This window comes from Cibotium barometz, chromosome 4, assembly GCF_041138505.1.
Source record: "Cibotium barometz isolate CiBa-2024 chromosome 4, ASM4113850v1, whole genome shotgun sequence".
Lineage (NCBI taxonomy): Eukaryota > Viridiplantae > Streptophyta > Polypodiopsida > Cyatheales > Cibotiaceae > Cibotium > Cibotium barometz.
This window is the reverse complement of record NC_141049.1, coordinates 22,961,070-22,974,734: the sequence shown is the minus strand read 5'-3', so window position 1 is coordinate 22,974,734 and position 13,665 is coordinate 22,961,070. Positions and strand designations below refer to the sequence as shown.

The 13,665-nt window shown below is 45.8% G+C and overlaps 1 protein-coding gene across 5 annotated transcripts in view; it reads left to right on the top strand.

The window, feature by feature from the left end:
• Positions 1 to 269: 269 nt before the first annotated feature.
• Positions 270 to 13,665, top strand: part of LOC147639045 (Tetratricopeptide repeat (TPR)-like superfamily protein) — a 152,040-nt gene continuing 138,644 nt past the window's right edge. For 4 of the 5 annotated variants that reach the window (XR_015264138.1, XR_015264137.1, XM_086786748.1 and 1 more), the window contains exon 1: positions 270 to 707. Coding sequence is in view for 2 of the 5 variants with exons in the window: in XM_086786748.1 (XP_086642874.1) it covers positions 471 to 707 (237 nt within the window). In the remaining 3 variants the exon portion in view is untranslated. The remainder of the gene's footprint in view (positions 708 to 13,665) is intronic. The other variant, XM_086786757.1, reaches the window with a different exon arrangement.

Sequence of the window (13,665 nt, the reverse complement as noted above, 5' to 3'; positions counted from 1 at the left end):
AATGTATGTTGTCACCATTGTCACTTTGCCTGCAATTATCAAAGGTGTCACTACAAACAGAACAATTACTTTTTTACAAAAAAAATATTCTTATCCAAAAATAACTATTTGTGAGAATCATCCAACGGTTAAAAGCGCCAATAAGAACCATTGGGGTTACAAGTTCGTTTAAGAGCATTAAGACAAAGGAGAGTAGGGTAAAAACCAAAGAAGAAAGAACTTGTAAATTAGAAAAATAAAGAAATATAAATTAGGAAAATATAAAGTGAGTGTATGTCGGGGCGGGTGGGACAAAAACCAGGCGTGATGACATGGGTATTTGAGTTAAAGACACTCGATGATACAAAACTCTTGAGAAGGAAGAAGGAGGCTTTTTGATTCCTGTATGCGTAGAGAGATAGCAGAGCGAGCTCAGAAGTCTTGTGTGCGTATGCTTGTTTTTTCTTTCCCTGCAGCTGGTATTCTTGGCTATGGCGGAGGTCCTCAAGAACAACTCGCTCCTGCGGGCTGCCTTGGAGGCCCTCGCTCAGGGCAACCACGCCGAATCTGTTCGCTGCTGCAAGCACGCCCTCAAGCAGGACCGCCACAACTACGACGCGTTTGTCGTGCTCGGAAAGGCTCTGTTCGCCGGTAAACAGTACGACCAGGCTGGTATGTCGTACAAGCGTGCTGTGGAGATTAATGCCAATGGCCTCAGAGCTTGGCAGGTATTCAGAATAACACAATTAATCTTCAATGAAAAATAATATTGGAGAGAGAGAGAGAGAGAGAGAGAGAGAGAGAGAGAGAGAGAGAGAGAGAGAACAAGCACTGTTGGGTATTTTGGAGCTCTTATGTATGTGTGAGCACTCCCTATGAGTGTGTGTGAACCCACTCTTAGAGTGATTAAACATCTAGATATAATTTGAGTTTGACATAAGCTGTGATGTCATTCACTAGAGCCTTTAAGGTTATAAATGCATTGTACTTGGTGAAGATCACACATCATCATATCAATCGTTGTCACATGCACCCATACAGTGAGGTGCAGTGTGACACATTGGCTCATCATCAGTGCTATACTTGTATAGAAGTAGTACCTTTTTTAGGAACATATGTTGTACGGCGTGACCCCATTGTGAGCCGTGGTCGAGGGACATGTCAGGCACGAGCTACGTAGGTAATGCATTCCAAGTGGTAGGTGTTAGTGTTTGTCACTTAACCCACTTGGAGAACAATCAAGCATCTAAGTCAGCCTAGCTTAGCAAGCAATTAGAAGCATTTATGTGACATGCGGAAGCTCTGTGTGTTTTCTTTCCGCCTTAAGTAACTGAATAGGAACCCTGATGGAAGTCACTAACAAAGACAGAGAGAGAACTGTATTTTCAGTACATTATACAGTACAAAAAGATGTAATAATCTAGTACAAAAATCTGTGGCCTTTGGCCTTCCAAAAGGAGACTAGACATACTGTAGACCTCAAGGTTCCTATCCATGACCTGATCCCCAAGTGGGAGTGAGATGAATGAAACAATGGCTGGTGTAGCCCTTTATAGGCTCCATATATGCCCATATAGCAGTCGACTGGCTCCAAAGGACAACTCGAAGTATAAACATGCTGTCGATTTCACTTGTACTCTGCTGTAAATCTGGCCGATTGAAGACATGACCTTGTGGACCACCTTTGGGCATGTTACATGCGGAAGCTATGGGAGTCTTCTTTCAACCCCTAACACCATCTTGGAACGTGCTGATGGAAAACGCAAGGAGAAAAGAGAGGAGAGAGAGATAGCTGAGTATTTAATATATTCATATGGTACAAAAAGGATGTACAAGTCCTACAGCGATAGGCTGTCTTGGGAAGGCATAAACCCTAATTAAGCCTATTCTAGTGACTCAGCCCATGAAGGACTGAATGAGTCACAATGATGAGCAACATTGCCTTTTATAGGCCTTGGAATAAACTAGTGGACTGGCCGACCAACAGTCCTGGACAAATCCCATCTATTTTGCTACACAGCTGACGGGTGTTTCCCCCCTTCCAACGCTGGTCGACAGCCTCTCTTGTCCACCACTAGTCTCTCTCTACCCACAACAACAACCTATGCTCCAAACTTAGGTTCTGATATGTGTCGTTATCTCGTTGCCTCTTCAGGATTAGCCCTGGGATTAGCTAGTGTATGTCTTGCACATGACATCCCCCTTTGCTAAACTTGATGATGGGATTACAATCTCTGTTCTTGGATGACTGTCTGTCAGAATATGCAGCGGAGATGAAGACAAGATCTGAAAACACAAGAGCAAGTGCACTGCAGAAAAACACAACAATAGAGAGGGAGAGAGAGAGGCGTATAACTCTGCTATATACACAAGAAAATCCCGGAGACTGAATACAATGAGTGGGGGGTCAACGGGCCATTTCATATTGCCCCTATCAACCAGTCGGCCAGTAGAAAAATAGCTAACAGGAGCAACATGTGTCCACGACTTGCTTAGGTGCAGTCGGCCAGGTCAGAGCAATCAATCCAGTAGTCGGCCAGTATACAGAGGTAGCCGACATGCACAGGACAACCTCCCACACCAGAAAAAATAGGGAAAAAATATAGAGAGTGGGAAAAAATGAGAACACCTAAATCGGGCGGACACACCCACAACAGAGGCCCTGGTGTAAATATATAGACAGGAGATGACTACTAACACCCCCTCTCAGCTCCTGGATGTGGAACCAACCCCAGTGAGCTGGAGTGTTGCCGGAGCATAGCCTGAGGTAGAGACTTTGTGAAGAGGTCTGCCGCATTGTCCTCCGTCGAACAACAAAGAAGCAAGATGTCACCAGTCAAAATCTTCTCACGAACAAAGTGATATTGTATCTCTATGTGCTTGGTCCGGGCATGGAAGACTGGGTTCCGAGCAATAGCTATACAGCTCTGGTTATTGCATTGGATGACTGTGGGCTCCTTTTGTGGAAACCCAATCTTACCAAGCAACCTCCACAGCCACACAACCTTGCAAGCAGCACCACAAGCAGCCTGCTACTTTGCCTCTGTCGATGACAAGGCAATAGTTGGCTGCCTCTTATTGCTCCATGAAACTGCTCCTGAACCGAGGGAAAAACTATAGCCTGATGCGGATCTCCTTGTGTCTGGATCTCCTCCCCAATCTGAGTCACTCCATCCTTGGAGTCTTGACTCCATCCATCAATCCCCCCTCCTGTGTAAAAGAGTCCGAGATTCTTTGTACCCTGCAGATATTGCAAGATCCGCAATCCTGCGTCCCAATGAGACTTCAACGGCATCTGCATAAATGAGCTCAACAGCCCCACAGAAAAGCTCAAGTCCAATCTGGTATTCAGCAACCAGATCAATGAACCAACCAGCTTCCGGTACAGAGAGGCATCAACTGGCGCAGAAGGATCATTCACTGTCAGCTTCGTATTCGGGTCCATCGGCGACGTAATAGGCTTGCAGTTCTCCATCCCAAAGGCCTCAAGCAACTCATGAACATACTGCTGCTGAGAGACAAAAACCCCCTCTGGGTCTGCCAGATCTCCAATCCCAAGAAGAAGTGCAGTAAGCGTAAGTTTGTCATCTCAAACTCCTTTGACAAGGCAGCCTTCGTCACTCCAATGTGCTCCACATGACCGCCGGTGAGAATGAGATCATCCACATAAAGGATGATTAACGTAACCATGCCACATTCCCGAAAGAGATACAGGTTGGGATTTACAACCGATCTTTGAAATCCAGTCCGGAGAAAGAAGGAATCAATCTTCTGATTCCAACCCTGGGAGCCTGTTTAAGACCATACAAGGCCTTCCTTAACCTGTAAACCATCCCTTTTGATCCTGGAACCACAAAGCCTGGAGAATGTGCAACATCCACCTCCTTTTGCAAGTAATCAATTGTCACCTGCCTGGCCTTCCAATAGGTCCCGGTGGAAAGAACTTCCTCATCTACAAGAGTTTCTTTGTCCTGAATGCTACGAGACATCAGAGCATAGGTTACCTATAAAGTTTCCTCTGACTGACGAACACAAGAACTACCAACATATGGACTGGAAAGTTCCTGCCAACTGCTGCCATCAACTGGCAAGCCATCCACCATTTGGTCCGGGAAAGCCTGCACTTGCAGCGTATCCACACTTAAGTGGCCATCACCAAACTGCCACTCATCACAAAACTGAGGACCTGGGAGAGTGAGTGTTGAAAGTCTGTAAACTCCATTCTCCACTCCGCCTTCCCAAACTACCTGGCCTGTTGCTTTGTCTCGGAGACCAACAAAATGCTCATCGAACTCCACCCGTATGCCAGTCTTGCAAACTTGATGCACTGACAACAGATGAAAACCAAGTGATGGAACATACTGCCTTCAGTTTCTCGGGGTTTGAGTCGGACTTCTTCTCAAAAGACTTCTCCGGTGAAGCCCTTCCCTTTGCCCTTGTTGTTACGGCCTTTCGACCGTTGGCCAGTTAAGGCCTTCGAACCTCTGCCCTGTGGAGGGTTCGTGAATCTTTTCTCCTGGTCCAAGACCATGGGCACAAGCTCCTCCCATGTGATGGTGTTGAGCCTGCCAATTGGTAATCAACGAAGAGGAAAATGTTGAGTATTTATTGAGAGGGCAAATGTGACAGCAACGTTATGGCCATATCCTCCGATGATATCTCTTTCCCAGCCTGGAGAACTTCCTGCTGAAGAGCCTGCAGCTTGTTGATGTGCTCCCGCATAGTCGACGACTTTGGAGGATTCATCACCCGCATCCGCACTTCCAAGGAGATTCTCTTCATGGGCGATACTATGTTATAGAGAGAAGCCAAATGCTGCCATATACCTCTGGGTCATATGCTTGATATGATTGATTACCTGTGGTGTGCAATTGAGGAAAATGAAAGAACGGACTTTGGCATTGACACGATCCCATAACTGTGCCTGTGCCTCGCGTTCCTTCCGAATCGAGGGTAACTTGCCTTCCTCTAACTCCGGCCGTGGAACCCCAACAACAATGAAATCAGCAAGGTTGTAAGACTCCAAAACAGATTTCATCATTACCTTCCATATGCCGTAGTTGTTCCCGTCCAACTTACGGTCCATTGGGAACGTGGGGAGTGTCGGGATCTTCAGATGCTTCTTAGCCATCTCAAGTAAATTTGCCATTGCGGGGGTGTAACTGAAAAGGGTGGGCGGGTGGGAAAAATGAGGAACTAAACTCGCAAGTGGCTGTCCAGCAAATTAGCCTACCGTCCTCTTGCTTCTCCTCTTCCTGTACGGTCCAAAACAGTCCACCAATCAGCAACAAAACAGCCCCCCTCTTGCTCACATAGTTCCCAAGATCTTCCAAGAGCCTAGAGCTCTGATACCATGTCAGAATATGCAGCGGAGATGAAGACACGATCTGAAAACACAAGAGCAAGTGCATTGCAGAAAAACACAGCAATAGAGAGGGAGAGAGAGAGGCGTATAACTCTGCTAAGAAAACAGCCGACAGGAGCAACATGTGTCCACGACTTGCTCAGGTGCAGTCGGCCAGCATAAATGCAGTTGGCTAGGTCAGAGCAATCAGTCCAGCAATCGGCCAACATACAGAGGTAGCCGACATGCATAGGACAGCCTCCTCCACCAGAAAAAATAGGGAAAAAATATGGAGAGTGGGGAAAAATGAGAAAACACCTAAATCGGGCGGGCACACCCACAACAGAGGCCTTGGTGTAAATATACAGACAGGAGATGACTGCTAACACTCTCATCATCCCATTGTCTATTCACGGAGTCCCAAACTTGTCATCCTTCCCTTCCTAGCAACCTTTTCACTAAAAACCTGGTCCAATCTCCAAATCCACTCTAACTTTGATGAAGATCTATGCATCTGTTCCATCCTGTCCCCTTTCCATTCCTGCCCTGTTCTTGAACACCTTCTCTGGTCTTATTATGTCTGGCACTCTCACTCCACCTCTTGGAGGATCATCCTTCCCTGGAACCGTTGCCTGAAAGCCTTTCTCCAAGTGACACCCACCTCACAGGATTGCCATTCTCTTGGGTCTTGTGGAACACCACCAATCAACCTCCTGGGAATTTCTTTCATGTTTTGTGTTCCTTTCCTTGGGCCTCGTACCTGTGCACTTTCCTATACCTTGGACCTACGCACCTTCATTTGGGACTTAATCAGTGTTTAGCCTTGTTGAGCATGATGCTCTGATACCAATGTTACATGCGGAAGCTTTGGGAGTCTTCTTTCAGCCCTAAACACCATCTTGGAACATGCTGATGCAAAACGCAAGGAGAAAAGAGAGGAGAGAGAGAAAGATAGCTGAGTATTCAGTATATTCATATGGTACAAAAAGGATGTACACCGGGAGTGGCACCTTGTCATAGTCATCTCCTCCGGCCGGTGTTTTGGGAGGCAGCTCACCGGGAGATGGGAGCCGGGTGGAGGGATGCTGCAGTGCCCGTTGGGGGTGTTCGTGGAGCCCGATGGTGATGCATCTCCTTCGTGCGTTAGTCTTCCGCTGCGCATTCTGACAAGTCCTCCCATCTATTCTTGCACATTCTGACATGGTATCAGAGCCCGGGCATGTGTGGTCTTGGGCGGCTCAGGTGTGTGTGGTCCTGGGAGACCCCCTCGCGCCTCGGTGGCTTGCGGAGCTCGAATCGAGGGAGGGTGTTGGAAGGTTGGCGATTTCGAGCGTGTGATCTATGGCTAGAAGGTGCCTTGGATTATCCCATAAGTGGAAGCATGGGAAGTTGAAGAGCCATATATAGGCTAGAGTGGCACCTTGTCATAGTCATCTCCTCCGGCCGGTGTTTTGGGAGGCAGCTCACCGGGAGATGGAAGCCCGGTGGAGGGATGCTGCAGTGCCTGTTGGGGGTGTTCGTGGAGCTCGATGGTGATGCGTCTCCTACGTGCGTTAGTCTTCCGCTGCGCATTTTGACAAGTCCTCCCATCTATTCTATTGCAGCTGACATGCGATCTTTGAAAGACCAAGAGTCGGGCTGAACTATACATGGCTGTAGAAGCATCAATGATGACCGATCTCAAGCCTATGCACTCTTCCAATGGAATGTAGGAAGGCTGCAAATCTGAGACTGAGATATGGGTTGATTGGGACTGTTTCTAGGCTGTGAATGAATGCTGAAAATGAATGAATGCGTGCATTTTACCTTCACCGGAAGGGCTGTAGCAAAACGCTGATGATATGAATGCTGAAAATGCAAGGTACTGTATGGGCTGAATGCTGAATGCTGAATGCTGCTGCGTTTTGTTGATGATGTGCTAAATGCTCAAGCGTTAATGCTCCTTGTGCTGAAGGATGAAGCGCTTGAAGGCTTGATGGCTGAATGATATGAGATGATTGATGGGATGAGCAAGTGATGCTATTTATATGCACTACATGAGCAAGCCGGCTGGCTGAAACTAGCTGACTACTTCATGTCTTGTAAATAAATGAATAATGGTGATAATAATGTGGAAAAATGCCAAAAAATACTATAAAATATGGGAAAAATACCAGATAATATTTTGAGGCTTCTAGAATGGTCTAGGTGGTCTAAATGCATATGGGATGCAAGCTATGCAAAAATGCAAAACATGTCTTGATGCAAACTCTAAGGCTTCTATGACTTCTATATGCATGAATGATTCCCTCCAAGTGGATTAAGGAACTTTGACTGACTGACTGATTGACTGACTCCCTAAGGTTGTGGAATGACCTACGTAGCTCGTGCCTTACATATCCTGGATTGAGGATTACAATGGGATCACGACGTATGACAAATATCAAATCCTAAAGGGTTCTACTGCTGTACAATGATGCACTGATGATGAGCCATCTTATCACCATGCACTACAGTGCAGAGTGCATGTGACATTCTCTCCTGCTTAGCTTGGTGGTAGATTCATGGCTTCCAAGTAGTCCACCAACAACTGGGGGTACTCTTGAAAGAACTCTTCGTCTGGCAAACTGTTTGGTGGGTACCTCTATCTCGGAACTTCGTATACAACTGACATAGTCTTCGACCAAAATCATGCTTCCAACGATGAAGAAGGATCTGCTTAGGCTCAATGAATCTGATTCGTCAAAACATCAAACACTTCTGGTCCAACATATGGTTTTAGGCAAGAAACATGGAAAACATCATGCATTGTCCGATTGTTAAGCAACTTCAACTTCATGGAGACATTACTTATCCTTTTAACTATTGGAGAGGGTCCAAAACTACAAAAAGAAAGCTTGGGACATCATTTGCCCACTTGTTTCAATCTTTGTTTCATGATGCGCAAATAGAACCAATTCCCTTCCTTGAAGTGGACATCTCGTCTAGACTTATTTGCCTATTTGCTATAAGCTTCATGGGCTTTGGTCAAGCAGTCTTTAACTGACTCAATGATTTCGGAAAATGCTTTCGTCGTTTTGTTAGCCTCAAGAGATGAAGATACCATTCTGGTCAAAAGAGAAGAGAAACGGCGATCAAAGGCTGCCTCATACGGAGTCCGTCCGACACTGGATGAATGAGTATTGTTTAAGATGGCTTGGACCAATGGAAGATAATGTTCCCATCTGGACTACTGGTCATGACAGTATGACTTGAGAACATCAAAGGCCAACTGGTTATAGATTTCTATTTGGCCGTCTGTCTATGGATGGAATGCACTAGACAATTGTAACTTGGTCCCAAAGTTCTCGAATAAATGTCCTCTAAAAATGCGAGGTGAACTTGGAATCCCTGTTTGATGTAATGGTGCTAGGCAAACCACAAATGGGCTACCAATGCTTGAGAAAAAGGCGGGCTACTTCTTTAGCTGTGGCTTGCTTGCATGGGATGAGCATGCAGAACTTACTGAAGCGATTCACAGTGGTAAAACACTGAGTGTTACGAGATCCGGTGGATGCTGGTGGAAGCCTTACAAAGTCCATAGAAATGTCGATGAAAGGTCCATCAGAGATAGGCAAAGGTTGAAGTAACCTAGCCTTTCTCATATGTAGAACCTTAACTTTTTGACAAATCTTAGTGGCTTGAATATGTGAGTAAAAATCATGTCTCATTTTTGGTTGGTAAAAAGACCACTCCGATTTCTTGAGGACACTGTTGATACCTCTATGTCCTCCAACTAAGGAGTCATGGGCATCATGGAGAAAAGCTGCTTGCTTTTCCACGAATGACATAGAGGCGGTTCTTGTAGAACAACCAACCGTTCTGTGCTGAGTAATGGCCAGGCTCAGAGGTGAGGGCCAAACTGTATTGAGTACCAAACTCAAGGGAGTCGACATACTGATCTTTCATGCTATCTAAGTCTTTCCTAGTGATTTCGAGAATGGTAGACTCCTGTATGGTCTGGATACTGGCCTTTCGACTTAGAGCGTCTGCGATTGGGTTATGCTTACCAGGGATGTACTCTATCATTCTGCCAAATTGTTGGAAGATCTGACTCCATCTGGCTTGCCACTGGGCACTTGGCATGGTTTGAAGCCACTTAAGTGCTTGGTGGTCTATTTTGACTGTGAAAACCTGTCCATAAAGGAACGGCTTCCAATGTTTGAGCGCTGTGATCACACCCAAAAGCTCTTTGTCATAAATCGAATAATTCTTTTTGGCGACATCCAACTTTCTACTGTAGTAGGCCACGGGTCTATTGTCGTGCTGGAGAACTGCACCTATGGCTACATTGCTGGCATCAGTAATGACCTCGAAAGATTCATCCCAAGATGCTAACAAAACAGACGCTTCTGAGGCTGCTTTCTAGAGTGCACGGAATGCATCAAGCGCCTTGCCTGTGACGGAGACTTTCTGTCTACGAGTCTTCACCTCCTTGAGCAAGTCGGTGAGAGGTGCTGCAAGGTGATGGGAAGAAACAGTTAGGGTTTCACTTGTGTGGGAGACATACACAGAGAAGAACAAGGGAGAGAGAGAGTTGTGGGGATAAGTCAACTCATGAGGCATGAGTGTGTGACTCCCCTATCACACATGTATATTGCACTAGTACACATAGTGCACTTAGTACATTAAAAGTACTAAGTGTACTATGTACTATAACTTATGGGCTTGTACACACTATAAGGGTGGGCATAACGCCTTTACCCCAACAACCTCCCACTTAAAGGCAAAGTGCCCTTAAGTAAAGGAAAAGAAAAAATCAGCATGTACATGATAATATACAAGGCCATATCAAGGCTGAAACTGGCCTCATCCAATGCCCATCAAGTGTCTGCAATGAGCAAACCGCTCCGGAGGCAAACTCTTTGTCAACAGATCAGCCGGGTTGTCATCCGTATGAATCTTAACAAGCTGAATTTGCTTGTTCTCTATCACCTCTCTGATGAAGTGATACTTCACATCCACATGCTTCGTCTTTGCATGAAAGACAGGGTTCTTTGCCAACTGGATGGCACTCTGACTGTCACAATGCAACAATGGAATATCCCCTGTATAGCCCAGATCAACCACTAACCGAGATAGCCATAATGCCTCCTTGCAAGCCTCTGTGGCTGCAATATACTCGGCCTCTGTAGTAGACAAGGCAGTGCACTTCTGCATCCTGGATATCCATGACACAGCACCTCCTGTGAATGTAAACACATAACCGGTAGTAGACTTCCGGTTATCTGGATGACCGGCATAATCCGAATCCGTGTAACCATGCACTAATGCATCCTGTTTGCCAAAACAAATGCACAAATCCTGTGTGCCCTTCAGGTATCTCATGACACCTTTCACTGCTTCCCAATGCTTCTTGCCAGGGTTGGCCATGTATCTAGAAACCACTCCCACTGCAAATGCAATGTCCGGCCTAGTAGCAACCATGGCATACATGAGACTGCCACAAGCTGAAGCATACGGAATCTTGGCCATATCAGCCCTGTCTCTATCTGACTGTGGGCTGTCCATAGCACTGAGTTTCACATATGGAGGCAAAGGAGTACTAGCTTTCTTCCCCCCGTCCATATTGAACCTCTGCAAGACTTTGCCAATGTATTCCTTCTGAGACAAATACAACACATGCTGATTTCTGTCCCGAAGTATCCGCATACCCAAGATGTGATTTGCATCACCCAAATCCTTCATATCAAAGGTTTCATGCAGCCTCTTCTTCAATGTATCCATCTCCTTACGAGATTTCCCGGCAATCAACATATCATCAACATACAAGATGAGGATCAATAGACTGCCATCCAAAGCCTTCTTGGTGTACAAGCAGTGATCTATGTCACTTCTCCTGAATTTCTGTGATTTCATGAATGTATCAAATTTATGATACCATTCCCTTGGTGCCTGTTTGAGCCCATAAAGACTCTTTTTCAGCTTGCATACAAGCTTCTCCTTTCCACTTACTGCATAACCCTCTGGCTGCTGCATATATATCTCCTCATGGAGATCACCGTGAAGAATAGCAGTCTTCACATCCATCTGAATCAAGTCCAGATCATCATGCGCAACCAAAGCCAACACAGCTCAAGTGTGGTCATTTTGACCACTGGAGAGAAGATCTCCTCAAAGTCCACACCATATTCCTGCTTGAAGCCCTTAGCCACTAACCTGGCTTTGTATCTTGGCTTTGCATCTGGTGCAACTTTGAGCCTGTATACCCACTTGCATGGCAAAACTTTCTTGCCTGCAGGCAAATGCACCAACTTCCAAGTTCCATTTTTATGCAGAGAATCCATCTCTGACTTCATGGCACGCTCCCATAGAGCCTTGTGTGCCCTCTGTAAAGCCTCTTTATAACATGAGGGCTCCCCACAGTCAGTGAGCATCAAGTAGTCAACCCCTGGAACAAACCTGTCAGGTACTCTGGAGGGTCTAGTGGACCTCCGTACCCAATGACCATCATTTGCAGGTTGCTGTCCAGCCTGCATATCACCCATTGGTGGCTCCTGTTCCATGCCATAAGGCTGAAATATCATGCCCGATATCTCCTCCAACTGTGGTATATCCATAGGGATATCTTCTGCCATCTCTGGCTGTCCATTTGGACCATTTTCAGCACCATTTAAGGGCTGGTTTTCCTGCTGTAATGGCTGATTTACAGCCCTTTGTTGTTGTCCATGATGTCCATCATCATCAAAGATGACTCTGCCAGGCTCCTGTTGCCTTGCAGGCTCCTTATACATGCATGTTTCATCAAAAATGACATCATTGCTGCGTATAATCTTTCTATTTATGGGATCCCAAAGTCTATACCCCATTTCACCTCTGTCACCATATCCTAGGAATATGCATTTGTGAGACTTAGGATCAAGTTTGGTGCGCATTTCCCTGCGTATGTGCACGTACGCAACGCAACCAAACACTCTCAAGTGCTTGTATGACGGAGGCTTCCCTGTCCATACTTCTTCTGGCACTTTCCCACCAAGCCTCGTGTTAGGTGACCTGTTTATAAGGTGAACGGCTGTCATAACAGCTTCAGCCCAAAAACCATGAGGTAATGCAGCATGTGACAACATAGAACGGACCTTCTCCTGTATGGTCCTGTTCATCCTCTCTGCTGTCCCGTTTTGTGGAGGATCATAAGGAGTAGAGAGCTCCCTCTTGATGCCTTTAGCATCACAAAAGTCCTGAAACTGTTTGGACATATACTCTCCACCATTGTCGGAACGCAAAGCCTTCAGTGTTTTGCCAGTTTGATTCTCAACATGAGCAACAAACTTCTGAAACACTGAGAATGTATCACTCTTCAAACGAAGAGGATAGACCCACACCTTGCGTGTGGCATCATCAATAAAAGACACAAAGTATTTTGCCCCTCCCAAAGAAAGCTGAGGCATCTCACATACATCTGTATGCACAAGCTCTAACTGAGCATCTTTTTGTCCAAGAGCTTTCTTGTGGGGGCACTGTAGTTGCCTACCATATATACAATGCTCACAAAACTGAAAACTTGAAAACTTTAGAGAAGGCAAGTAACCCAAACGAGACAATTGCTCCATTCCCTTGACACTCATGTGTCCCAACCGGCTATGCCACATAGAAATTTCCGGCAGCTCGGTTGCATTTACATTAGCATGGTGACAAACACCTGCATGCATAAAGTAAAGAGTGTCCACTTTAGAGCCTCTGGCAACAACCAGTGAGCCCTTACTAATTTTCCACTTTCCACTACCAAATGTGGTAACATAATCAGCATCATCAAGCTGTCCAGTAGAAAGCAGGTTCTTCTTGATCTCAGGCACATGCCTGACATCATGGAGCATAAGCTGTGAGCCATCTGAAAATACAAGCCTCACATCACCTCTGCCAAGTATCTTGCATGCATGGTTATCACCCAAATAAACCACTCCTTCATTGCCAGCAGTATACCTGACAAACAAGTCTCTGCAACCTGTGACATGAAAGGAGGCACCTGAATCAATGATCCATGAGTGCATACCATGACCACCTGTAAGAAGTGAATGGGCATCAAGTGAAGAAGTAAATAGGACCTCATCCTCACTGCCACCTGCATGTGACACATTGATTTCTTCAATCTTGACTCCACTTTTGCCCTTTGGCTTTACATCTTTGGCTTCATCCTTGTCTTTGTCTTTGCCTTTTCCCTTTTCTTTTTGATCATTTTTCCATTTGTAGCATTGCTTTTTAATGTGTCCCTTCTTGCCACAATAATGGCATTCCAAATCCTTTTTGGAGCGAGACTTGCTCCTCCCCCTTTCTTGGCTTTTCCCCCTTTGCTGGGATCTCCCACGTGCATTCATTGCATTGGACTT